At 36.1% G+C, this 27165-nt stretch overlaps 1 protein-coding gene across 1 annotated transcript; it reads left to right on the top strand.

Moving 5' to 3' along the window:
• Positions 1–1543: 1543 nt before the first annotated feature.
• On the top strand, positions 1544–26327 carry LOC106643931 (uncharacterized). The gene is made up of 12 exons (XM_089593806.1): positions 1544–1776; positions 4033–4234; positions 4329–4437; positions 4543–4644; positions 5989–6253; positions 6448–6651; positions 12503–12835; positions 13384–13392; positions 16212–16523; positions 20670–21085; positions 21870–22077; positions 25410–26327. The coding sequence occupies exons 1-12, from the start codon at positions 1749–1751 to the stop codon at positions 25625–25627; spliced, it is 2406 nt and encodes an 801-aa protein (XP_089449932.1). The 5' UTR covers positions 1544–1748; the 3' UTR covers positions 25628–26327.
• Positions 26328–27165: the final 838 nt, after the last annotated feature.

Genomic DNA, 27165 nt, shown 5'->3' with positions numbered 1-27165 from the left:
AATGTTGTAGGCCTCATTGTGAGTAATCTACACTTATTATTCTTTTTCGGTCTAGGCCCTTGATATGGCCCTAGGGACCCCAATTTATCTCGTTCTTAATGAAACGATGCGAACGCATCAGGCATGCTTAATTCTGTTTTATTTGGGGTACTTTATTGTCATGAGTCCCTTGCTCCTCGCAATTACCAAAGTCGAACTTAACTTACACGCATTGGACAAAATAGTTGTCCCTTTGATTAAAAAAAAAAAATTAAAATCACAACGACCATTGCATCCTCGTTATCCTTGACGTGAGCCCCCGAGGTATACACCAACAGCCAAAAAAACCCAAGAACCCAATACTATTAGCCTTTCAAGCAGTAAAAGGGCTCTGTCAACAGCAGTCCAAAATGACATTGAATTCTCCAAAATTGGGCTGATGTATCGCTCGTTACTCTATTATCAATCACCTCGAGATCGCCTCGTGTGTGTATATGTGGGGAAAGCATCAACCCCGCTCTCTGCTCGTACACATGTACATGTATATGACGTATATACGTATATATAGACGGTGGTGTGTGCACTTGTATAGATATACTGCACACCTCCACCGGCGGCGGCGCGGTAGTCGAAATCAATATTTTCACCCTGACGATCGAGGGCTGCTCGGTGCTCACTTTGGCTCTACGTATACGAGCAATCCTGCAAAAAAAAAAAAAAAAAAAAAAAAAAACACTTGTACCTATACTACGTTGGAAAGAAAAAAAAAATTAAGTTTATTTTTCACGCCCTCGGTTTTCTCAAGGTTTCCCTGATATTCCCTAATATTGCCACCCGCACTTGATGCGTACAACGGTATCGCTGGAAATTCTCCGTGCAGGTATACTCGGATCGAAACTTGATTCCTCCCGAAAGCTCGCCAATGACGGGGTTATTGGGGTTTAACGTTTTGTCAAACGCCCTTACACCCCAACAAGGAACCCCTTCTTCGGGCCCTTTGTTGTTCACAAGTGTTCAATAAGTGTGCGGCACTATTGCCTCTTCGAAAAAATACCCCCCCCCCCCCCCCCCCGAAAAAAAGGGAAAAAACATCAAAGTCATTAAACCCAAGAAAAACCAAATCCGTCCAACCCTCGGATATCTCTTTGCGGAACTCTTCGTGTACGCAACACACGCGATGGCGAGAGGGTATAAGCACACGGCATTGAGCCGCTGCGGCCAGTAGGTAAGCGCGAGCTTGCGGACAGCGGGCGGCCAGCTAAGGACCCTGCGCCGCTCACAGAAGAGCTTGCGACTGTAATACATACGATAAATCATTTTTACCAGGATTACATAGCGTTTACCCTGTCGCGCTCAATCAAACATATATACGCAAACGCGTCTGTACGCGTGTCGAGGACCCGACATAGTATAGCGCACGAGCCTGTTGCTTTCGGCACAAGGGTATATATATTATCAGTGTATACAGTGTTGGCCGACGACGGAAGAAAGAAAGGGGGGGGCAAAAAAAAAAAAGATGATTTCTCCAGTTGTGTCGTGCTGGTGCAGTTAGCGGATCCTCGTCTCCGAAGCTATACGGCGAGGGAGGAGAGAAAAAGAGAGCACATAGAGGAGGTAACGGGAGGTCATCGGAGAAAAAAAACGAAACTGGCCGGCCGTGGGATCCAATACCGCGTTTGATTGATTATTATGAGTACTGAGCACCGAGTTGCTGCAGCCGCCTGTAAGTACCGCTGCTGCTGTCCTCGCTGGGCGCCGATCACGGGATCATGGACAGGCTCGCGAACCTGACGCGCGGTGAGCACCTTTTGTTTTTCTCCCAAGCAAACCAGTTAAGTATACCGCACGCTTTCGTCGACCCCCCCCCTCCCTCCCCCACTGATTGTGTATTTGATATATTTTGTACTTTTTCCCTTTTGGATCTACTCTTTTGATCCCTTACAAACCCCCCACTCCCGCGTGTTTTGTAACGCAGGTACATATACAAACATACACACACACACATCGAGGGCAATTAGCGCATATGACGTACGTAACAATTATCCCACTACTGCCCCCCCCCTCAAAAACTATATCAAGGGCTTGTTTTATATGCAAATTTCTCTATGACCCCCCACGGGGGGGCTGAGGGGGTCTAATTTCGTACTTCGGTGTAGTTTGATTGGTACTGTCAACTCGTATCACCTGTGAGGGATACAATTTTAGTGTGCACCGTATCAGGTAATAATACGACAACAGTCAATTTTACGAGCAATTATACGGTTCATCGAATACCGAAATCCGACCCCCACCCTACGAGTGTATTTACAAAGTCCCACCCGCCAGCCCTCGTTCCCTTTCTTTTGTTTTTTTGTTTTCCTTTTGAGTTTATCATCGTCGTTATACCCCGCCCCGGTAGTTTTCTATTTTTCCCTTTCCGGATGACGCCTTTTCGCTTTTGTGCGCCTATAACTATATGTCAACGCCTCTGCTTTTTCCCTCCCTTTCCATACATGCAACAAAATTTTCTTGTTTCGCGTTCAGGGTCTCGTCGTCACGCTTCGTTTCTCTTCCGTATAGTAGCATTATATAGCACAGAAGGTCTCTCACGCGTGCAAACACAACAAAACAATAAAGAGCCTTCGCGTGGGAAAGCTTTTCTCTTTCGCTACGTACACCGAGAAAGCTTTTCGTTTTTGGAAGATCAGTCCGTACACTATGAGCCTGTGAATTTTTTACGATCCACGAGAGAGAGAGAGAGACAGAGAGAGTAGCGTCTGTGATTTTCTTTTTATTTTTCACTTTCTTTCATATACTTGTATACACTGCACGTTGTATAGCGTTGAAAAAAAGCCTGGGTGCTATATTTAACGGCTCGTTTACTCTCGTGTGCCCATATGTCTGTGTGTGACTGTATATGAAAGGTATACTCCTGTTTGTTGATATTACACGTGTTGTTGGGTTTATGGGGGGCGTAATTTGAGCGTCGATCGATATGCTGTTATTGTATATATGTGTATACACATACCCCCCCCATTTAGGGAGGGGGGAAGGGGGTCCCGTTGTGAGCTGCTTAAAGCGAGAGTCAATGGGATTCCGGGAATAATCAAATCGGCTCAATTCGGATTGCGTTGTATATACGATACGGGGTGTATGTACAAGATTGTAGAGTGTCGTATACCTATACAAATACACATGGGATTTGGATGGTTTTTTTTTTTTCGTTTTTCGATGTGTTGATTCCACGTGCGATTTTGCGTTGTGATCAAACTTGGGTGCACGTATTTTATGGATTTTCAAACATTATGACGGACGTTTTTTTTTCATTCAATGAATTTTTTTTATTTAGTTAATTTTTATCAAGATTTGGGAGGTCAGTTAGATTAATTCTTTTTTTTTTTTTTTTTTTTTTTTTTTTTTTTTTTTTTATTGCTTAACATAGTACAGTGTTACTTAGCGTTGCGAAAACTGTCGAATCGATGGTCCTTAATTATTTTACAAGCTCTGCTGAGCTAAAGTATTTTTTCTAAAATAAAACGATCAACACAAATAGGCTGTAAAGTGCACAATTCCTACCACAAATCAATAGCCCCCCAACATTTATTTTAATTATTTATAACTGTACGATTTGATGTAGTTTGATTCATAGAATACAATTAAAGTTTATTCACTGTTCATTTGAGGTTTTACGTAGTCGTAAAAATAACGCAATAATTACAGCTGAGTTTTGGAGGGTCTAATAAATATGTAGCTCTGATTATTTAATGAGAAGAAAAAATTTACTTATTCGAAAAGTCGATCACGTTATTGACATTACTAATTAAAAAATGAATTAAAAAAAAAAAAAATAATCATAAAAATATTAATAACAAAAAAACGTAATGGTTGAATCGTTCGATTTTATTTATACTCGTAGCGCTTATTAATATTATATGATGCATTTTGTAACTAAGGCTGAGTTTGAACGATACACTTGGATTTTGCGGTGCATTTATAAATTTATTCAAACATTTCGTACATCTTTAAAAATACGTGTACAAAATAAAAACGAAAACAAATGTAAAAAAAATAAAGGCCTGAACGATACAACACCAAAGCCGAACTGCCTGCTCGAGGCCTCGTCGAGCTTTTTGCTGCACAACTACCAAGTCACGACGCCGTCATGGGATTCCGTCGGCCAGGAGCTACGCTGGCTCTTCCCCCTGCACGTGTACGCCTTCGCCTTCTTCTTTTTCATCCTCAGTTTCTACACGTTCCTCTCCTTTATCAATCTGAGGTAAAATTCATGTACATATAGAGTATAGGTGTGATAAATCTTTTGTTTCACGACCTCAAATTTGCTTCTTTTTCTTCGATCGTTACAAGCGCAGGTCGCTCATTTCCATTCCACCACTGATGTCGTCGATAAATGTTTTTCTGTGCTTACTGGGTGCCTCGAGGTGTATCAGCTTCCTCGTCGATCCATACGGAATTAAGGAGGTTGTTGATACTTTATTTATTATTATTTTTTTTTTTTATTGATCACGGCACGTATCGTTGAGTTAATGGCCATCGTTGGCGTGTTTTTGGCTCTCTATTTTCCAGATCATGCCGAAACTGATGGGATCAATCTTGTGGGACATTGGCTTTCCGTTCGTCATTTCGGCGTTTTGTCTCATGCAGCTGGCCTTTTTCCAAATAACCCAGGTAAGAGTGATGATTTCGTGAATATATTTTTTTTTTTAATTTTAGTCATAAAAGAAATCCTTGTTAAATTAAATAAAAACCAGTCATTTTAGAGAGTAGATTTTTTTCTTTAGGAGCCACAAGTTTAGAGTCAAATTTTTACTCTTTAACAGTCAATTTTCACATGTGTTGAACCTGTTATTTTTTACTTATATCGTAGAACTTTATGTTGAATTGTTAACACGATGCTGAATAATTAAGTTGTGAGTATTTGTTAATGTAAGATTCAGAGCATGCCTTTTTTTATTTCGGAGAGATTCCTTAAGGAAATTAAGTTTAATACAAAATATAAATAATACGTTAGTCTTTATAATACCTCATTGATATATTGTAATGAAAAATACTTTATTAAAATTAAAAAAACTATAGATACAAAATTTTACTTATAAAAGTATTATTTTTTTCGTATAAAATACTATTTTTTTTTTTTTTTTTTAGTAAAACATCTCTTTTACATACTTTTTTTATGTTTCGAAATCATAAGATATTACCTTTCTTTGTTCAAATATGAAAATATACTACTCCATTATCTGAGAATATTGAATTGTATGGTTTTTCGTAAAATTTATTTGGAACATGTTGTCCGCCGGATTTGTACTCACCTTTATGATGCCAGTACAACAAAACCTTTATGGACTGCCGAAAGTAATAAAACAAACCCGCACACCCTCGCTACCTTGAATCTCTAAAATAAAAGTTCTACCTCAAATTGAATGGTAAAAAAACGCCATTTCACGTTTATTCGAAGAAAAGGATTATTTTTCGCTTTGTTATAAACAATCTAATCGATTACTTTCTCCGTGATTTCTCATATCAAGAGAGAAAGATAAAAAAAAAGTAATCATATCTACACCAGTCAACATTATTTAAAGCTGATATTCTTATGCTCAAGTTTGCCCTCGAGTTTGCTGGAAAAATTTTTTCTCATAGGTGGAGTTGCTAGAAAAAACAAAAGAATCCAAAAAATGTTTTGAAAATGTAATAATATAAAGAAGAAAAAACGATTTTAACCGTTTTTTAACGCATCTTGTCTATGATGGTGCCTGCATCAACAGCACCCGTTGTAACCCTAACGACATCAAACGGTTAAAAAAACGTTGAAAAACGTTTTAAAAACACAATAATGTGAAAAAAAAAGAAACTTTTTCTAAACGCTTGTCGTCTAAAAGATGGTATACCTACATCAACAATATCCGTAATCCCAATGGTACCAAATGATTAAAGAACGTTTTTTTAAACGTTTGGTGCTGTTAAGTATAACCGCATTTCCTCGGGCACGGTGTATAAATGGTCCCCCGTTCGCAGGTAAAATTCGGTCTTGAGCGCTACCAGAAGAAGACGTACTTGAGCCTGATGATCATATTCCACTTGACGTGCGTGATAATGAGTGACACGAGCCGGGCCTTCCACCTCAGCTACGTCCTCAGCTACGTCGTCGAGTCGATCTTCCTCGTCTGGGCGCTCGGGCTCTTCGCCACCTTCCTCTACGCCAGCCACAAGGTCAAGCTGCTCCTCCGCAACCTTCCCTCGAGCCTGTTGGCCCGAGACTCGGCGAGCACCAATCAGAAAGGTCGGTGGGCTCGAGTAAGACACGTGCCGCCATCTGACAGCGTGACCGACGACTACACGTCGTCCTCGTCTCTGATGATGGTGACCATAACGAACGAAAGATCCGCGACGGCGTCATCATCATCAGGTGTCTCAATTTTCATTATTACATTATGCGTTGTGTGTTTGCGCGCGCTTGTGTGTGCGTTTGCCCAGGTATAATGCAGCTAGCGATCCTCGCGCCCTACAACAAGAGCCTGGCGAGCTCGGTAGCCGCGGCGCTCGTGCCCACCCTCTTAGGCCCGGCTACGAAGCTTCGATCCCTCGACGATTCCAATCACCAGCTACGACTACGACAGCCGGCCAACGCACCCGGCGCTAACCAACAGCACCCTGACACCAATCCAAGCTTGAGCTCTAGTAAGTCGAGAGCTTTTACACACCTGCTCTCTGCTTTTATGTATCGATGTATGTTTGTGCATGAGCTTATATATATAGAGCGTGTGTGTACGCGTGTGTATATTATACATACAACTTTTGACTCGTGACTTTTTTTTTTTTTTTACGCATTTGCTTCGTTTATTCGCTCGGAGTGGGTATACATACGTGGTTTTGGGGGAATATGAATGAAAGGGTGGGCTGATTGCGCGGCGACCGACGCGTCCCTGGAAAAGTTTTCCATCCCCACGGCTCGAGAGAGTTTTGTGCATAATGACAGAGTCACGGTTCGTTGTTCGTCGCGGTGAAACTTGTTGAGCTTCTGTCTCTCTGTATATTGTTGTACGTGCACGTGCTCGGTTTTCTGAAACTGTTATACTTGCGAAGGGTGCAAGCTCGGTCCAGGGTATCAATTGGATGTACTCTTTAACGGTGTCAGTGGGAAATCAAGGTGAAGAGTCGTTTGTGAAAACTTTTTTTTTTTTTTTTTTTAAAGAGAAAAGTGAATTTTATGTTTTGCTTTTTCGATGCTAGAAATTATAACTGTGATGGTAATAGAAAAATTTATTCGTTTATTTCAAAGGTATAGGTTATTGGGGATAAAAATTTACATTTATTTCCACGGTAAATCGGTTCGAAAAACAACTTTGTCGAAATATTTTTTTAAACACGATAACATAACGTATTTAAAAAAATGCTTACAAACGTGAAAAAAAGAATTTGGAATTTTTATAAGAATATAACTTAGTAGTACAATTAAATTATATGGACTTATATATTATTTCCATTTGATGAAAAGGTAGCAACAAATTAAAGAAATGCACCGAAAATGAATATCAGTATCCTTAAATCAAAGTAAAAAAAGAAGAACTATGAATTTTCTGAAATCTTGGGTTCAGTAGTATTTTAATCGAAAAAGTATTTACTTGATCCATCATACTAAATATTTTCTTCACTTCATAAATTATGAAATTTTTAAATCTGTTTAATACAGTTTATATTTTTGTCACTATACTGTATGTTTTCACAAAACATGTCACCATCCGGTATTTCCTAGCTCGTGAAATAAATATAGTTACAATATGAAGGGTCGATCAAAAAACGACAATTTTAAGTTGTAAAAAATCGATCTTCTGGTTCATTGATCATAGATCGACATTCCTTATTTAAAATATCTAAAATATTTTGCATAATTTTTTTTTACTTGAAATGATTTGGACATCAATGTTCATATTATATTAAATAAATTTGATTTACTAAATGACAAAAAAATGTTCTTAAATAAATAAATGTTTACTATTCAGCCAGTGAAATCATTATAAAACAATCTTGTTTGTAAAAAAAATAATACATAAAAATTTGCGTAGGCGAAGTGGGAGTCCGTTTTTTTATGCTTCCATTGAATCGTGGCTCCATTTTACGCTGTCGGTATTCGTAACGCCGTGCATCCAGTAACGAGTCAATCGAAACCGTCACAGCAGATCGTTTGCAAGATTAATGATACGTTTGCCCGGAAAAGCTCAGCCCACTATACTCACGTGTAATGTAGCCCAAAGATAACGTTTCGTCGATTGTTTGCGGGAAAGGACAGCACGTTGGTGTTTATTTATTTTTTTTCCAGCTTATTGTCCATACGTGTAGGGTTTAGTGAAGTGCGCGTGACATGCTTTTGTGGCTGTCGTCGGATCATTTTTCTTAATATTAATTTTTTTTTTTTGCCCTGAAATGCCTGTTTTTTGAAGGCAGGATCATTTGATCTGTAAAACATATTTTGATCCTCAAATGAGGTTAATATACTTGAAATTATGACTTGTGGAATTGATTTTCTACTCTGATGAATGACAAGTTTGTTTGTATGCGTTTCTCAAAAATGTACTCCAGTTACTCTCTCATACAACGATGGGTAAATGAATAAATCGACATTTTGTTATGGAATATTGGTCCAAATCTAAATCTTAAAAACTACATATATTTTGTACACTACAAATTTTCTCTAGAATATGCTTTTAACGATCTACATAAAAAAATGTAACGACGGTTACAAAAATTATTTTCTAGTGTGGATTATCTTGCGTCAAAAGCGGAGTTTTTTTCCTAAATCTAACAATTTTCTTATCTTTGTTTTACCCTTCAATTTTAATGACTGTTTGCATATAATAATACAGCACATTATGTAATAATGGTTTAAAATACCCCAAGTCTTCTCTTTTATTTTTTCGCACGAATTTCGTACATTTAACTATTTGAATCCGAGAAACAAAATTTATTTATGCTCGTTCAAATCCCACTTGATCGTAAAACGGTCGTAAAACATTTTTTTTTGCAAGAGCTAACAAACACATCCACCCCGATAAATGTTTCGAGTAACCTTTCCGTCAAAAATAAACGAATGACAGCACACTTGATTTTTTTCAATGAAATTTTTTCTCCATAAGTAAAGAGGATTATCCAGGAAATGAAAAATCCGTGACCCGCGAGGTAATCGGTTTATCGCAAAGCTGCATTACGAGAGAACCATTTGGAAACGTACATTACAGAGAATGAATTTTCCGTTCTTGGCTATACCAACGCTTTACCGTGTAAAATATGATGATATTTTGTCAGAATCCAAAAGACTTCCATATATTATAGTCTATTTAATTCAAGTGTTTTTTATATATACATATAGATTTAATTCATTTGGTGTTTAATTAATTAAAATCTAAGATGTAGGTAATAAATGAGAATTTAAATTTCAAATATACTTATTTTATTAAAGTATCGCTGCATCTGTTTCGGTACGGTGTAACTTCTTTAGACAAATATTACGCAGCTTCTGCTGTTTAGTTCTATTTTGTATCATACTTTTTTTTTTATTCGCCAATTATCAACGATGATAAAAAAAAAAAAATACAAGTATTTGTAGTAAAAAAAAACCTTTTTATTTTTATCTTTGGTGGCTTAATAATTTTGGGCAGAAAACATTCTCCCACCTAATTCTTAATATTTTCGTAAACAATTGTATCATTTTAACTAATTTTAATCAAGAGTTTAAATCAAGCACTTTTAAGTAAAAAAAGAATACAATCGATTTTTTCGGCTTATGAGATATTAATATGAAAAAACGTGTATTTTTTTAGTATGAGAACGTCTCTAAAGATATAAAAGTATTCATTTTTTTTTATAATTAAATGTAAAGTATAACTACGATGAAATTTTCAAAAATGCTGATTTTCGGAAACTTACTAAGTATTATTATGTATAATTGAAGCATCTTATAAGAAAAATGTGTACCAATACTGTAAGTTTGAAATACGTCCAAATACATTAGTACAAAAAAAGTGTTAATTACAAAAATGTTTAATTTTTCTGTTATGGTTAATAATTTGATGGTAAAAAAAAAAAAAAAAAATTCAGCACTGATAAAGTAACTCACTTTTGAAAATCGTGCCTAATACGTTAAAATACCTAAGAAAAAGAGTTGGGTAGATTTCTCGTATGAATTGGTTATTGAGTGGATTCCTCTTGCTCCATATACTATTTTTCAGTCGGAAAATGGAAGGAATAATACAGGTGTTTTCTATACGTGGAAAAGTGGTCTTAAAAATGCATGGATGTGTGTACATATGCGTGTGCAACAACCAATATCCAATGTAACATACTCCAATGTAATATAGTAAGTGTGTATGTATTTGTATCGTAACTTAATTAATATCTTTCAACCAGGTGTAACTTTTTATAGTATTTTTAATTTTTATTATGAAATCACCTACACGAGCACACAGTTTGCACTACAATAATATCCAGGGATTCATAAGGGGTGGTTGTCAAAGTCGCAGAAAATGACACTTTTATCATATAATTTCGTTATCTTGCTCAAAGAGCTTAATTCACAGGAAAATTAGATTTCGAATGAGCTTCTGCTCTCCCTATACACCGAGTAGAACTGTCCTCTTAATAGAATCATCGCATAATCCCTGCAGATTTAATGGGCGCGCACAAGCGCACTTATACTCACGTGCATATGTTTATTCCACCTAATCGACTTTTATTGAAAGAAAAATTATGCCCTTAATTGGATGAAAACAAAGTACATGTGAAAAGACAATGAATGGAACAACAATGAAGCTATACAACTTTTTACTATACTTTTACTTAGTCTTCGAATCCTCGGAAGCTACGAAATGCGATTACAAAATTTTCAATCAAAAAGTTAATACAAACTTATTAAAACTTGCCATACTAAAGTTTCAAGATGAGTGTATATATACATGTAGTTTCGTAGCTTGTTCACGAAACTTTTAAAATCGCGAGATAAATCATCGCAGTGCAACACGAGCAACTTGAAAAAAAAAAACTATTTTCAAGTTTGCTCTTGCATCCCTGAAAGTATTGTGAAATTTTTACGTTCGAGCTCTGATCGAAAGTTGTCAAAATGGTCTTATGATCTTGTAAAACAAAGTTGTAACAAAATGGTACGAGATTTCGAAAAAAACGTAGTGGATGTCCGTAGTAATGATGTTAAATCAACGTTTTCTTAACATTGCAACTTTTCTATCAAATTTCCATCAATGGAAAATTTTTATTGTTTTTTTTTGGCGTTATAATAATGCGTGAATTTGTTTAAAATAATCTCAACCATAGTGAAATTACAAAAACGTTTTCTTTTTATTATTAGGTTTAAGGTTTTTAATCATTTTGGTGCTACTGATCGTGGTACCAGTATAAACGTCTACATCGCATAAAATTTATATTTCCGGAAAATAAAAATTCGACAGAAAAAGTTTTAACGGTGCAAAAATATTATTCCAACATTACCACTAAAAAAACGTATGATACTAAACTAGGGTTACATCATTATTTTGTTGTGATAACCCTTAGGTATCTTTTCCATCGCGCGGCGTCTGACGAAACGTAAAATGTACTACTTGATTTTAAAATCACGTTTATAAACAACGAAGATCGCATGCATGGCGTTAATTTCGTACAGTATTTTTCTACAGTTTTTCGTACTATAGCACTTCTTTTCAGTAAATCATATATCCAAAAGAAAAAAGATTAATCAAGATGGTTCACTTGGTTAAAAAAATTATAACCATCGCAGGAAACTGTGATGATTTTTAACTCATGATGTCTACAAAAAATTGACACTAAAAATTACAAGATTATTCTAGGGCATTCCTCAGAAACTTTAGTTTCCCGTGAACCATGTCCTGGAACAAAAAACTTTTTTCATTTCGCACAAAAAATGTTCTTTCAATAAAAGTACAAATACATAAAACCGGCAAAAGGGTATTTAAAAAATGTTCTCAAAGTCTAATTATATTCCTGTATGTTTCAAGAGTATGTATACTTTTGCCAATTTCAGGTATCAGTATGGAAAAAGAAAGAAAAAAAAGATTCAAAAAGCCAAATCATCGGCATGGAATGACGAGTCGTTTCTTCACGGGGGCATCAATATTTCTCCTTCTGAAAAGGAGATTTTAATCAATTTTTTTTCAATTTGTTTCCTTTTTGCACCCCTAAAAGTAAAAGAAAATTCCCTGAAATCGGCAAACTTTATACACTGTAATAATATATATGTACGTAAGCGTATGTATGATGTAAAAGCTCGATTACCCAGTTTTATTCGAAAAATTCCGAGGGAACCGCCTCAATACCCGCCCTCCAAAATCTCAGCACCCTGCCAGTCATCGAATACCACTCGGAACCCCCCACCCACCCCCCCCAAAAAAACCTCGCACCACCATCAGCCAACGCGCGCCCTAAAACCCTCAAAAACCTTTTCAGAAAAAAAAAACAAAAAAAAAAAAAAAAACCTCGCGACTAATCGCCTGTTGTGACAAACACCAAGTCTCGTACGTCGTAGCCCAGCAGCGCAGCAAGCCAGCCACGATGGTCCATCAGGACAGCCTGAAACGGCGGCTCATGGCGGACGCGCCGACCTCGACCGGCGAATCGGCGCAGCCCATCATCTCCACGGTGCCCGAGGTCTACGTTAGACCCCCGACCCCGACCCCCTCGCTCGCCAACCTGCCCATCATCACGGTCTCGAGCCCCAGCCGGCGCAGCTCGCTCGCCAGTAGGCGGGGCAGCGACGTCTCCAGGACCTCCAGGAGGGCCTCCGAGTGCAGCGTCAGGTTCGTCGGCGAGGACGAGGTCATCTCCCCGGCTGCCGAGTCGACAGGTTGGTTTTTTTTTTTTTTTTTTTTTTTTTTTTTGCTTGTAAGTGTGCCGTACTTTCCCCCCTCAATTCGAGTACTCGTTTGAAATATTTTAATGGAAAATGAAAGCAGAAGAATTTAATGACTTTCGAGGAGTATTTAAACTCTTTGTGGATGCATAAATGAAACGTGTGTTCATGGCAGCACAGGGAATTTGAAATGTGGATGATTTTAAGGATTGTTTTTTTTTTTTTAAAGTTAAAAAGGAAAATTTTAACGTCGCGTTGCTTGTTTGCTTTTACTCGATGAAACAAAATACCTCTCAATCGAATGTAAACCAATTGTTTACTGTTTCGTTATGTTTCATACGCTTTGTAATAGCAAACAATTTAATGGATTTATTACGTGCTATTGTAAAAAGTATATGAAATACAGCAACAAAATAAAAAAAAAGTGAATTAAAAATTTAACTTACTGGATGAATCTTTTTATAATTTTTTTTTTTTTTTTTTTTTTTTTTTTGTTACAATATACTATTGACTAATAGTAAAAAAAAAATAAAACGTAAAAGTCCCTGTCGGTCTTTCAGTTAATAGCTTCAAAAAAAGCATCAATGATACTAAAGAATAAATTTAGTATCTTCGAAATCATCGTTACCAACCAGCATCATACGGGTGTGCGTTATGGCGACAGCTGTTGTTTCGGCTCGTTTCCGGAAAGTAACGCGATTACCGCTGGCTCGTTGGATTCCAATCAAAAGCTCTTCCCGGCTGGCAATGAACACAGCGAGCGCTTCCGCTCGTTCGGAGACAAAATTCGCGCGGACCCACCTTAGCGCTGTAGCCGACGGCACCCCCTTTATTTCCCTCCACCAAAGCGCGGCCACGGCGAAAGTATACAAACCAACTTATAACGAGATCCACTTCGATCGCTCCGTCGATTGGGTTTACACCGAGGGGAAGAAAGTTTTTTTTTCCCCGCGATCCGCGCGGGCTCTTGGAATAAAATTTCGAGCTCGAAAAGCTTTCAGCTCCGTAACGCAATTGTTCGTGCTTCCAACTTTATCGGGGTGGGCCGTGCAGTTGGTCAAATTTTTTTTTTTTTTTTTTTTTTTTTCTTCCTTTTTTGTACACATACAGTGCGTATATATACATTCTCTCGCGTTTCGTGCGAAAAGTATAACAAATGCTTGAGTTTGAAACTTTTGTTTCTTCCGCGAGGATTTAATGATGCAATGTTGTGCAGCTCTCGAGCAGAAAAAAAAAAAAGCATTGCACACAAAGTGCCGAGCTGTTGCAGCGCGAATAACAATGATTGTCGGACATAGTGAAACAAAGCCAGCGAAAGGTGTGTTCTTGGGGGTATTGTTACTATACGATTCTCTTTTTCGAAATTAAAAATGCCCCTCGGAGAACAATACCTTTTTTTTTTTTTTTATACTAAAGTGTACTAACCCGTAAGGGTGTGTATACACAGCTTGCGAGAACCATACTTACATGTCGGACAGAAAAAATAACCTAATCTTTCATTCCTCTCGCGATAACTAACACGAATTTTGTACTGCCGGGATGCAGTAAGAACAATTTTTTTTTTTTTCCTGAGTAAAGTGTATTTGTTGTTACAAGCCGTTGAAGTTTATTGTAAAGTATTTAAATACTTTGATTCCTTTTTTTCTAGATTGTTTTTTTCTTTTAAATTGCAATGCATATACTAACTGGAAAATTAAAAAAAAAATACAATGTTACAAGGAAGTAGCTTTTTTGAGCATAAATAAATAATTATATTTTCAGTAAAAATTGTATCACAAAAAAGTCTGTCTGGACGTAAAAACACGCTCTTACATCCTTGAGAGTACCTCCTAGTAATTTTGTTACAAAAAAAAAAAGAACTTTCATGCGCATATATAATATATATACTTTACGTACGTCAGCATCGCAGGGCAAAAGAAAAAAAAAAAAAAAAAGGCAAACGCGCATATAAGAGATCGAGGGAAAACTTTCTCGGAGGAAAAACTCGACAGCCCCTGTATATAACTAAAGTTTTTTCTCTCCCCTCGCTCCTTTGATACATCCATCAGTCACAGGCTCCTTAAAAATTCCTCCTCCACTCCTCCCTCGAAAAGTCCACGACGCGATAACCGTCGCTCGTCAGTTCTCCTTTCACTGTTTATTTATAGCTCGCAATCATATACATATATATATACCTACGTGTACTTACCCGGGCTCTTGTCGTCCAACTTTGAAAACGCCTGGCCGAACTTTCGCAATTTCGTACATGACACGTACAGCCTGCAACCAAACACCAAGTAGCCTCGGCTAACGATCTTGTTGCGCGCACTAATAACCCATTACATAAATAATGGCGATACATCATATGTATATCTTGGAGGTACCCCATGTTAGGATCGAGGAGCTAATAGTTTTTTTTTTTTTTTTTTTTTTTTTTTTATGAACCACTTTGCTGGTGTGCCATTGTAATCCCAAGAAGGTTATATATATGAAAGTGTCTTATTGAAAATTTCACAAAGTAAACCGGAGCAATATTGATTCGTGGAATTGTTTGGAATAAGCAAAATCAATGGAGGACGGATTTATTTTTCCTATGAAAAATACCGTAACTGCAATTACGGTTTTATTCTGTCGAAGTCACCTTTTTTTTTTTTTTTTTTTTTTTTTAATATCAAATCTAAAAAAACGCTCTTATCAACTTTGCTGGGAAAGTAAAAAAAAAAAGAATAAGTATGCACTCGCTCTCTATACTGTCAACTTCAAAATTTGTTACTTCCGGTCTTTCTTCTCGATGCCCATGAAAATCTTCGTTTTGTGAACGACATTCATTTAATTACAGTTTTCATCAATATGAAGTTTTTGACAACGTAATTTGGTGTAAAAGAGAGTCATACAGCCGTATAAAAAAAATTTTTCAAATAAATCATTTGTAACCAAATGAAAGCGTATTTCAAACAAAACAACAACTATGCCAAATATTAACTTAAAGTACTTGGAATATTTTAAATGCAATATTTTCCAAGCACTGAGAGAAATGAAAGATTTTTTAAAAATATTTCATTCAAATATACTATTTCGAATTGATTTCAATACATAGACAATGTTGCTTTTGGTAAAGGCGTTAAAAATTATTTAAACAATCGCAACATCACTCACCTCTTACTTCTGGAACTTTGCCTTGTTCTGCCTTCCTAATATTTCTGTTAAGGGGAAAAAATTAAATTTTCTTGATATTCCAATCGCCGACACGATGACAAAAGTACGGTCCTCAAGCTTCTCCAAACTGGTGGTATGAAAAAAAAAAAACAAATAAAAAAAACGTGCTCCATATCATCCTCCCCCGATTTTTCAATTGCATCCTCTTACGGACGTTTGGGAAAAAAACCCTCAGGAAAACGCAGTGCGGAAATCAACGCCGCAAGCCCGAGGAGCTCGCCGGTCTTCGATCGCTCCCGCAGCCCCGAGACCGGCATACTGCGCCGCAACTCCGATTGCCCGTCGCCAACGTCGCCAAGCGGCAGCAGCCGCGACCTGAGACGCTGCTCTGACTTTGGGCAGGACTGCAACGGCAAGCAGGTGGGCCGCGTGTCCTCGCAGTTCGCCAACAAGCTCAGGAGGAACAGCGACTTCGGGAACCGCACGCCCCGCCGACACGAGCCCGACCAGTCCACACTCGCCAAGATACTCGACGTCAGTCCCGTGGGTGAGTGCACACATATTACATAGAGTAGACTTCTCCTTTCATTTTTCACTTTTCAGGGTACCCAAAAGTGCCATTTTTTTATTTCAAGCTACACCTCTTTGATGAACATTTTTTTTTTTCATTGTTGGTAACCCAAATGGTGAATAAAAGTTCCAAAAACAAGCAATTCGGATCTTTGCACCCTTTTTTTCGGCGTTAAAGTAAAATAATTTCGATTTTCGGTATTTTTTCGTCTTTTGGACGTGAACATGTCCGTACAAAAAATAGGCAAAATATATTTCCCACCATTTTTGAGGTCGCTCTTTTTAATGGTGCAATTTACATTTTAGCTAGTATCCCGTTTTTTACCATATTTTTGCAAAATATAATTTAAAAACACCAATTTTCCTATTTTTTTTCGGAGTTTTTGTATTTCTCGACCATTTTATATTATTTCTCAGTAGTAACGTACGAGGATGAAGGTACCACCGTTCGGCGAGTAGGTACTTGGGGCAACTTTCAAGCAACGTCATGCTGTGTTTAACGAATACAATATACTTCGTTTCTTAAATTGTTACCTAAAAAATTACGTCATTGGAAAAAAAAAAAAAAAAAAATTTAATCAACTCAAAGTTTGGGGTTCTAGAATTATGCCTATTCCTTACATCACACACGATGATAAACATATTTTTTTACAGAATATGCAATTTATAAATCAGTGTTGGTCTTATTTTATTCAAATATTTAAATATCTAAGGTTAAATAAAGTCAATTTGAAATTTGTTAGAAGTACACACGCCACGTACACAAATCGTTATTATTTTTTTCCCAATTTATGATGGGTGGGTAATATTTTTTGGCTTTAGATTGAAAACTTTCACTCACACGTAGTGGGTCGCGGGTCCTTTTCAGGTTCCTTTCACCGGCGATCGTTACTATCTTTATATTTGATGTACCAGTAGAATATATGAACACCACGAATATTTGAAATGATCCTATATATATAAATACATATTTGTAAAAGAAGTCCCGTTTTCCATTCAGTAAAATTTATAATGGAAAAACAGCAAATATTTCCACCTTGAATTATTCGGCAGTCGTACAAGTAGGTCACGAATATTTAGATTTCTCGGAACTGATGGAACGTATCATTAGATGATGCTCGGAAACATAATTGTACCAATATCAGAGAATATAAGTAGTGGCACAGTTTCGTTTACCATAGGAAATGACATTCGTCTAAAAATATCACGTTTTTAAAGACTTTGTCAATACATTTATTAATTAAATTTATATACTACGATTGATGTAAGATAACGTGCCTTTGTACCGTGGAGCGAATATCCAGTATTTAATTACATCGAGAAGTTGATATCTGTGTCAGACACACTAGTAAAGTAAATATATTATTCGCAATGATTACAATTTCACATGAATAAGTTTAAAAATCGAGGTTTTCTGAAAAAACATTGATCGATAAACACATCAATTTGCAAAAAAATATTGAGTAGGTATTGTCAAAAACAAGTGACAATGTTACGTGTAATCCTTTGTAAAAAAATCCACTGATATGTTATCATTGTTAGTTAATCCGTTGACTGATTGATCGAAAGTAGAGTAAGTATTTTGTACTTGTTTGATTTTCAGTGGTCATCAAATAACAGACGTATCGATTTTCCCGTGTCATTATTCGAGTCCAGGCTTGCACGCGTCACCCGAATTTCCATATATGTGACAAATGGTTGAGCTCCAGAGTACTGCTTTTTTTTTAACGTCGATAATGAATCCGTCCCGAAATGTACGAGGGAACAGACGCTGATGTATGTAAAACAAAAAAAAAAACAAAAAAATACGAGGTACGATAAAATTGTGGAAAACGAACCAACGCCAATAACTTTGATAAATACCTATGTATCCCGGGGATAAATTGATCATTTTTCGAGAGTGTTTGCCGATGGGCGCGACGGGGCAAAAAGTGTGCGTAAATACATTAGTTTTCCTTTTTTTTTTTTTTTTTTTTTTCCTCCGTATGGCCGTGATAAAAAGATTTTTTCGTAATTTATGATGGATAAATCGCGGCACGACCTTTGGTGGGTACGATATTTTTATCGCAACAAACTATCGGCCTTCGTTGCTGGGTTTTTGTTTTTAGCGAAACCTTAGTCGAAAATGGACGAGTTTTTTCTTCAGCAACGTTCGGAAAAAACGGTCTTTCAATTATCGGAAGTTTTTATTGAGGAAGTTGATGTTGGCGGCGTACGAACTTTTGGATACCACAGAAAAAAAGGGTTCAGGTTATTTTTCGACAATATCAATCCAACGTGAAACTTTTTGCTCGTTTTATTCGTAAAAAAATATTGTACGTATGTTTTATATCAAATATGATGTTAATAAGTGACATTTTTTTTTTTTTCAAAAAAATAATTTAGAAAACTGTTTTGGTATCTTAAATACTTAATACTAAAAAAAAAAGTTGACAATTTTTGGTTAACATGTTATCGATGCCTTGGTGTATAGAAATGTTTCAACTTGGAGAATCGAAAAAGTGGTTTTTTAAAAGGGAGTTTAAAAAATTTATTTAGTGCCAATTTAAAAAAAAATTAATTATTTACAAGATTTTATTAACTTAAGAGTTTTTAGATTCAAGATTTTTTCCAAACTCAATAGAAAAGTAACTTTTTCTACGAAAATGACATTACGTTCATTAAAAAAATGGTTAAGATACGTTTTTAATATTATTTGCAATCGAAGCTACGTTTTTTAATAACTATTTTTGAATAAAAAAATGTTTTCTTCCATAATCTGTAAAATTATATATTTATATATGTTTGGAATGAATTACAGTGTTATTTATTTTCAAGTAAATCAGCAACGAGTTCAGTTAGCTGATTGACTATAGGTAACAAAAAATTTAAACTCAAGGTTAATTTTGATCTAGTTTTTGCACTTTTTGATAATAACTATTATTTAGCGTTTACCATTGATTTTTTTCTCATAAATTTTTTTTACATGACAAATAAAAATGGGGAAAATATTTCTAAGATTTGCAAATATGCATCCATGAAATAAATCCCCAAGCACATCAAAGCTTCGAATCAATGCCCGTAAGATTACCTTTCAAAGCTATACCAGCAATTTAATCAATCACTTGCTCAGCAGTCAACCTATCACAACAAAGCTGAAATTCATGAGCTCAGGTACACGGTCTATTATAATTGAGTTTGAGACTCCAATTAGGCTTCCAATCTGCGATACATATTGTAACTGTACAGAGTACAAAGCGAGTAAATTTCATTATGTTGACGGGTTATTCCTACATGACAAATTCTACTAAAAACGTTTCGTTATGAATCTCCAGAATCGGGAAACTTTTTTTTGGTAGTTCTTTGAAGTAGGTGTTTTTCATTTCACTTATTTCCATAAGTATGGCAAAATACATGAACATAAGGACACTAAGGTGTAACATACTTTTTGATCTTTAAAAATTTCTCAATATTTACTTGTGCGCTGTCGATTCATTTTTTTAATATATTTACTTATATATGTATATATTTCAGAATAAAAGCATTTGTTTTTTATATTCTTTAGCCTAAAATAAATGGAGCTGATGATAATTAAATTTTTTTATTTTGTTTTCGTCGAAAAATTAAAGAATAAGTTTTTTAAATCTTACAGTTGATTTTAATCTTTATTTGGTCAACACTTTCAACAATTTTTTGAGTTTACTAAACTATTTATTTGAACTAGTGAATATTCACTGGAAAATAGTGGATTTTACTGCGAAATTGTAAAAATATTCGCTATTTCTACCAAGTTAATATTTTACTATGTATATTAGTCAGTAAACTTTTTATTGGAAATAAATAATGTGTATGGGTTGTACAATTATTTTCAATTGGATCAAAATCGTTCGTTGGATTACTGATAAATATTAAGAATTAAAATTTATATCGATTGGATGCGAATGAACGATCCTAATTTTTGACTATTTCGTCAGTGAAAATCTTGATCATTTGCGCAAACAGTGAAATTTGTGTACTCAACGTATAAATGCAGTTGTGCATAATTTCCTAAAAAACTGCAACTCCTACCTCCCTAACGATAAAAAATTGAAATCTGCTCACCCAATGCTACACACACTAAAATCGAGAAAACAAAAACACCCAGGCTCGAGGCGCAACTCGGATCTCGGGGTGCTGTCGCCAACCCCCCGGGCGGTCGAGTCGAGGCGCAATTCGGACGTGTCATGCCGCAGCACCGATCGCCGGAGCTCGGACCTCGGCATCCGTGGACCGGCGAGCCGGCGCAGCAGTGACACCGGCGTCCGCGTCCCGGCCGGCGGACCCGACGACAGCGAGGCCCACCTGTCCGAGATAAAATCCGAGTCCGACTCCGAGCAGCAAGATGGCGACTGCGGCAGCGAGAAGGTGGCGCTGGTGAACGGCGGGTCTACCAACGAGGAGCCCAAGACCCCAAGGAAGAAGAACCTCTCGTGGAAGAGCGACCGGCTCGCGGACGACCAGGAGGACATCACTCCCGAGACCAGTCTGCTCAAGGATGCCACAGCGGCAACTGGAATCACGGTGAGCCTTTTTATTTATTTATTTTTTTCTTATCATAGGCCCAAAGTGCAACTGCCGCTTTGCGCCCTTGTAATCACTTTGGGTCCACGGGCAGAAAAGTTTTTTTCACCCTCCGGGCCCAAACTACTTTTCTACCATAATTGCAATTTTTCGCCCTTGGTAAGAAAAACATTATACGCGACTCGGGCGCCAAGTTGTTTTCTGGCTCAACAGGGGATTTCGCGTTTTTATCTCTGTGCGTTAAAGAGTGTTTTACACGCTTGGAAAGTCAATTTTTTAAAATCGTTATAGTAGTTTTCGTCGGATAAGTGCCGTCGTCTCCGGGGCTATTTTGCGGCCCGAGGGACCTGCGGAGCAATGGCATTTACGTGGCGAATCTTATTTTTCCTACCGAGGGCACACCAGCCTCTTAAAAACGCCCGAGGTAGGAAATAATATTTTACAATACAAATTAGATTTCCAAAGAAATGCTGAAAAAATTTCACTTTGGATGGTCGAATATGATATCCGGTAATTGTATTTTTAAAATATAGCTTGGGCATCCAAGATTTTTTTTTTTTATCGCACTATAGAGTGAAGTTTTTGTATTCCACGGGAAATTTGGTCCGAAAAATTTTAGCATCGATACTAAAAGTGAGGTCAAAATTTACCTTGATTTTACGCTAAAAACACGTTAAACAGAGAGCAGCCTGCATGTATGTGTAAGCGTGTAGTATATACATGATACAATAATAGTTTGCTGGTTACCGGCAAAAACTCCAACTTGATGGAATTCCGATCGCAGGGCGCGGACTTTACGCTTCACTCGATATTAAATCACATCGCGTACGTGAACCGGGCGAGGTCGGACATGCCGCTGCATATACCCGAGGCGTCGACGGCCGCAGCCAGGCGCTCCCAGCTCAGGAAGGTTCTCAATGTCACCTACGCCACGGCGATTCTCGGCATTTTGCTCTGCGTCGCCGATGTGGCCCGCATTTTCGGACCTTATGGTGAGTTGGCGGTACTGTTTTTTTTTTTTTTTTTTTGGCAAAAACAATGTTTACATTAGTTGTGGCATACATTCATGGTAGCAATAAATGTGGAGAAAAAATGATTTTTTTAGGGATCTTGACTTTGCTTTTTTTTAAACTAGTGTCTGTGTACCTTCTATCCTCCGCGCCTATGTCATAGTAGTTTTTGTTGTAGAAGCGACATCGCCACTGTAGTTGGGTGAAGTTAGCAAATCGGTTACGTAAAATTACGTACTCCAACTTAAAAATTTTTTTAGTCAGATAATAGCAATGCAAATAACATATTAAGTTTGAACGCCGATCCTAATAGAGCAAGATGGTTAAAAAAACGCCAAAAAACGTCAGAGACACTTTTTTGGGTTTTATGGGAAAACCATGCATTAGACAAATAGAGTATAACAAAATAAAAAGTGGGCAATAAAAATACGAATCGAATGAGTTTTTTTGAGCTCGGATCGGTCCAGTAGTTTTTTAGTAAATTGTAAAAAATCACTTTTTTGGCCATTTATTCGAAATTCCATAACTCCCGTTCTATTCAATATGAAGACTTGAAACTTTCACAATGTGTTATGTGCTGGGGCTATTTTGCGGCCTGAGGGACCGTAGCCCTAGTTGGACGGTGCTTGGGTGACGGAGACTATTTTTCCCAACCCAATTCTTGGAATCAAAGAAAATTTCTTTACCCTCATTCAGTTAAATATGTTCTAGTAATTAAAACAAATTTAGTCGATCCAAAAAAACATTTCATATAATTAAATGAAAAGTTATAAATTAAAAAAAAAAAGTATAACTCGATAAAACATTATTTTTCATAAATTCATATTTTTTTAATTAAAAGAAAATATTTAACGGAATAAGGATAAATGAATTTTCTTTGATTCAAAGAATTGGGTTACTCAATGCAAGAACGCAGTAAACCTACAAATGTCATGAAAAACTCCCTTGGGGTTAGGAAAATTACATTAATTATCTTTGTCTGTGTTTACACTTACCTTAAATTGTATTTTCATTTATTATTTATTCAACGTATCAAAGTATAACGAATGTGTGGGTTATTATACTAAAACTGCGTGTTTCCTTGTCCAAGGCATTTAAAACAACTCATATGATTATTAAATGTCAAAAAATTTTTTCGTTGTAAAAACACAAAAGACTTATTACCGTACGTAAGAAGTCTTATTTTCGACGAAAAGGGCGTTTTATTGTTCTGGAGAAAGATTTCAAAATTTTTTAAAACTAGCTTTAATAATAAACTCATTTCTTCTGATGAAACCTAAATTTTAAATCAGTTGTGCCTTATCTTATTTTATCTTACTTATATATAAAGCAAAGTCGATGAAATCGTTGTACTTAATCGCTAACCGCGAAAACTACTCAACCGATCTAGCTGAAATTTTGCACACTGATTTTTGACACTTCCTAGATGGGTTTAGTATAGTTTTCATCTTGAAAAAATTAATAACAATAGCATTAAATAAGCTGAAAGTTTTTTAAAAATACGCTAGCTTTTCACTTTAGTTCCGTAGGATCCGCTAGGTGGCGTGCAAGTAAAATCGAAGTTACCTGCAAGAGAATTAAATAAGTGTTAGTATAATAGGCCCGAGTAAGATGACTCTTACATGAACAGCATATCACGAATACTGCATGAAGCCTCAAGTTCGGTGTCGTGAAGTTGGGTACTCCGGCTATCGACATCAATGTGACTGTGCTCTAATGGAATAACATAGTACGTCACGAGGCAGGGAAGTAGGACATTCCCGACTGCACGGAAGGGACTCGCGTGCTGCGCACGCCCAAATTTTGAGAAAAAGTAACACACTGGGTCCGTACCATATAACTTTATTTTGCTTTGCAGGCCTATGTTATAACATAGGCCGATGTACTGAGAAATAGTTACATGGTACGACCCCTGGCATGTAAGGCATGTTAGAATAATAGCATGATGATATGACAGCTAGAGTATGATCTATGATCTTGAAGCGTGTAAAAAAATACCTGACGCAACTTTTACAAAAGTTGAGGAACGTCATGATTCGTATGGACATTCAGAATATTTTTGTGATCTTCACTTATGATCATGAATTATATTATAATTTAAAAAGAATGTGGTCCAAATGACATAACTGCCGCAACCTAGTCTAATAAGTAGATGAAAATAAAAACTTGTACAGAAGTGCCATTTGTGGCAGGATTGAGACTTTTCTACTACTCGATAATGGCCCCCCAAAAACAGATATCAGCTTTTGAGTATAACCCTCACACTTATCTCTTAAATACCTATTCTAGATTTTTAAATAGGTAGAATATTGAGTATTTTTATTCATTGTGATGATAAAAAATGTAGAGATTAAGCTCCAGGACTTTGTTGCTCTGGTAATAGATTTGTCAGATAAGAGAAAAAAATTTTTTAATTATATATTTTTTGTGAGTTCTAAATCTTTACAGCTTTAAAAAAAAAAAAAAAAACCCTTTTTGTAGATTATACGGGAAAAACTGTAAATCAACAGCCCGTTAGGGCCAACGATTATTTTATGGGTTTAGGAACGCACGGTACTTTTCAACATAATTATATTTTTTTCACTTTTTACAGTTTATTATTTGACAAAATAAACTGCATAAGTTTAGAACAAATATGTTTTTAATAAAAAGATTTTTGTTCTGAGAAGTGTCAGGAATAGTAAAATTTTTAACTGAAAACTTGTCACATTACATGGTCAGCACACTACGGTGTTCCATTTAGCGAGAAGCCGCGAAAGGGAGGTTGCTAATACTGTGTAAAAGCGATAGTCTTCTCCATAAATAGATTCTCGTTTTTACGTATTGCAAGTCCTTCTAAGTATATTTTTTTCATTACAATTCTTCACTAAATATTTAATGCAATATTTTTGCTAAGAAAATTTTTTTTACTTACTATTTTTGAAATAAAGTCCTTAACAAAACTTTTTTCGGCAAAAACAATTCATTAACATTAAAAGAAAAAAGAAAATTTATGAAAAAAATTTTTTTTTTCTTTTAGTACATTGTATCGCAAATAGTGATGAGTAAAAGATTTTTTTCAGCAAAATATTTTTAAAAAATGTAAAATGTTAAAAATTCCATAAATATTTGACACTGAATAAAAATACTTAAATTATATAAAATTATTTCTACCGTACTCTCTTTAAAATTAGACGAAATTACGTTTATTAAAAAAAAAAAAGCTTCACCACGTATACGCTTATTTGAACATCTACATCATCAAACGGTTTCAATGATTCGAGCACCAATTTGTTGTATTTAATCACTCAAAAACACTGTATCTACGTTCGCAGGTTTATTAGCGGACTCGATAAAGTACGGGGCCAAGCCAGTGGCAACGCAATATCCAAAACCCCTGCCGTGGATCATCTACCAGACGGTGTGCCGATTTCTCGAGCTCATCATGGGCTGCGCCATGGCAAGCATCACCAAGCAACCCTCGGCTAGTCCTCGCCATCAGTACCTAAGCAATTACCCAAATTACCATCTGCGCGACAACCTCTTTATCTAAAGCAATACGTAAATGATGTCGGTGTGTGTATGTGTATATTGTACGACCGCAGTGTATGTGTGGGTGTATGTATATATTATATAAACTGTTATTTATTCTTCCGCCGTTCTTCTTTGGCAAAAATGTTTTTTTTTTTTCTTTCGTAAGTGTTGTCCTGTACTCGGTTACTGGACCAAGACTGAAAGATCAAGCACCGGTAGCTTAATCGTTGAAGGTTTTTTTTTTTATTACCATGTTTATTGCAACTTTTAATTTAAAAATGATTCTATTCATCCTCATATCCAAGAGGCAGTGGATACGCAGATTATGAAGAAGAAATCGTTCGATCCGTAGCTGAGATTCATAATTTATTACCCAAGACAAACGTATGTATTAGCTTTACGCAAACACGAGATTGGATTTAAGAAATTGGAAAATTGTTTTCAACCTAACTGAAATTTGAAGTCTTGAAGTACTTTGTAAAACTGTATTACTAACAAATTGACAATCTTCTTAGAGTAACGTGAGAATTTGAGAATTTTTTTTTTTTTATTCAACGAAGGTGCATGTGATCGACGTTATAATTATTATTTTTTATTATTACACTAGAGGTTTGACAATGTGCTCACATTTTTGTTAAAATAAAAATTTAAATTTCTTAGTTTACTTGAATAGAAGTAAACAGAAAGTAGGTATCTGTATGTTTCGATATCACTAGATCAAAATTTGCTCTGGTGGCTTTTATTTCGTTCTACTGTTAATATTGTCGAATCTATCAAATTAAATGCATTTATTTTTATTTTTCTTTTTTTGCACGTATGCGCATGAACAATCCTTGACGATTTAGGGGACAAAGGTCGAGTTTCAATTGAAGCGGGTTAAAACAAAAATAAATCGTACTTTTATTTATATTTAAGTTGGTTGACTGTCCTCAAAAAAAAAAAGTGTCGTAAAGTCATGCTATAATTTTACGAAAAATTTACAGTGACAGTTAGGTGATAAGAATTTTGTTCGGCGACCCACGTACGATTCATCCACGTGACTATAAATTTTCTACCACGTAAAATTCCCATAAATCACGTAGATAATAAAGTAAGTAAAAAATTCACTACGGAAGGTGAAGATAATGCAAGAGTAGGTACATCGCTGTTAAAAAAAAAAAAAAAAAAAAAAAATTGCAATAGCGTGGACAAAAAGGAAGCTGAGCAAAACGACTTAATTAAACGTTGTGATTTTAAAACTCTAACTGCATTTCTAAGAATTATTTTAATTACTGTTTTCTGGTTTGGTATGGTTTTACGAGTGCGTTGAACTTTGGGGTAGAATAAAAGTGAATTACGTGGAAAAAATAATAACATTATCATTGAAATTTTTTTCTACTTAATAACGTTGTAAAACCTCTAATAGTCGCGACAATAAATAAAATGACTGTGTGCGTAACAAAAAATATATTGATGTATTAATTTACAAAAAGGTAGCGCGTGATGTATAGAACTGACACAAACATTTTTCGTAAGTAATCCTATGAAAAAAATATTTCATGAGAAACATTCGAAAAT

This window comes from Copidosoma floridanum, unplaced genomic scaffold (assembly GCF_036245765.1).
Source record: "Copidosoma floridanum isolate Cflo_tuat_1 unplaced genomic scaffold, Cflo_Japanese_pri ptg000020l, whole genome shotgun sequence".
NCBI classification, from domain to species: Eukaryota; Metazoa; Arthropoda; class Insecta; order Hymenoptera; family Encyrtidae; genus Copidosoma; species Copidosoma floridanum.
Note: the sequence above shows the minus strand (reverse complement) of the source record. Positions and strands in the feature narration are given on the sequence as shown.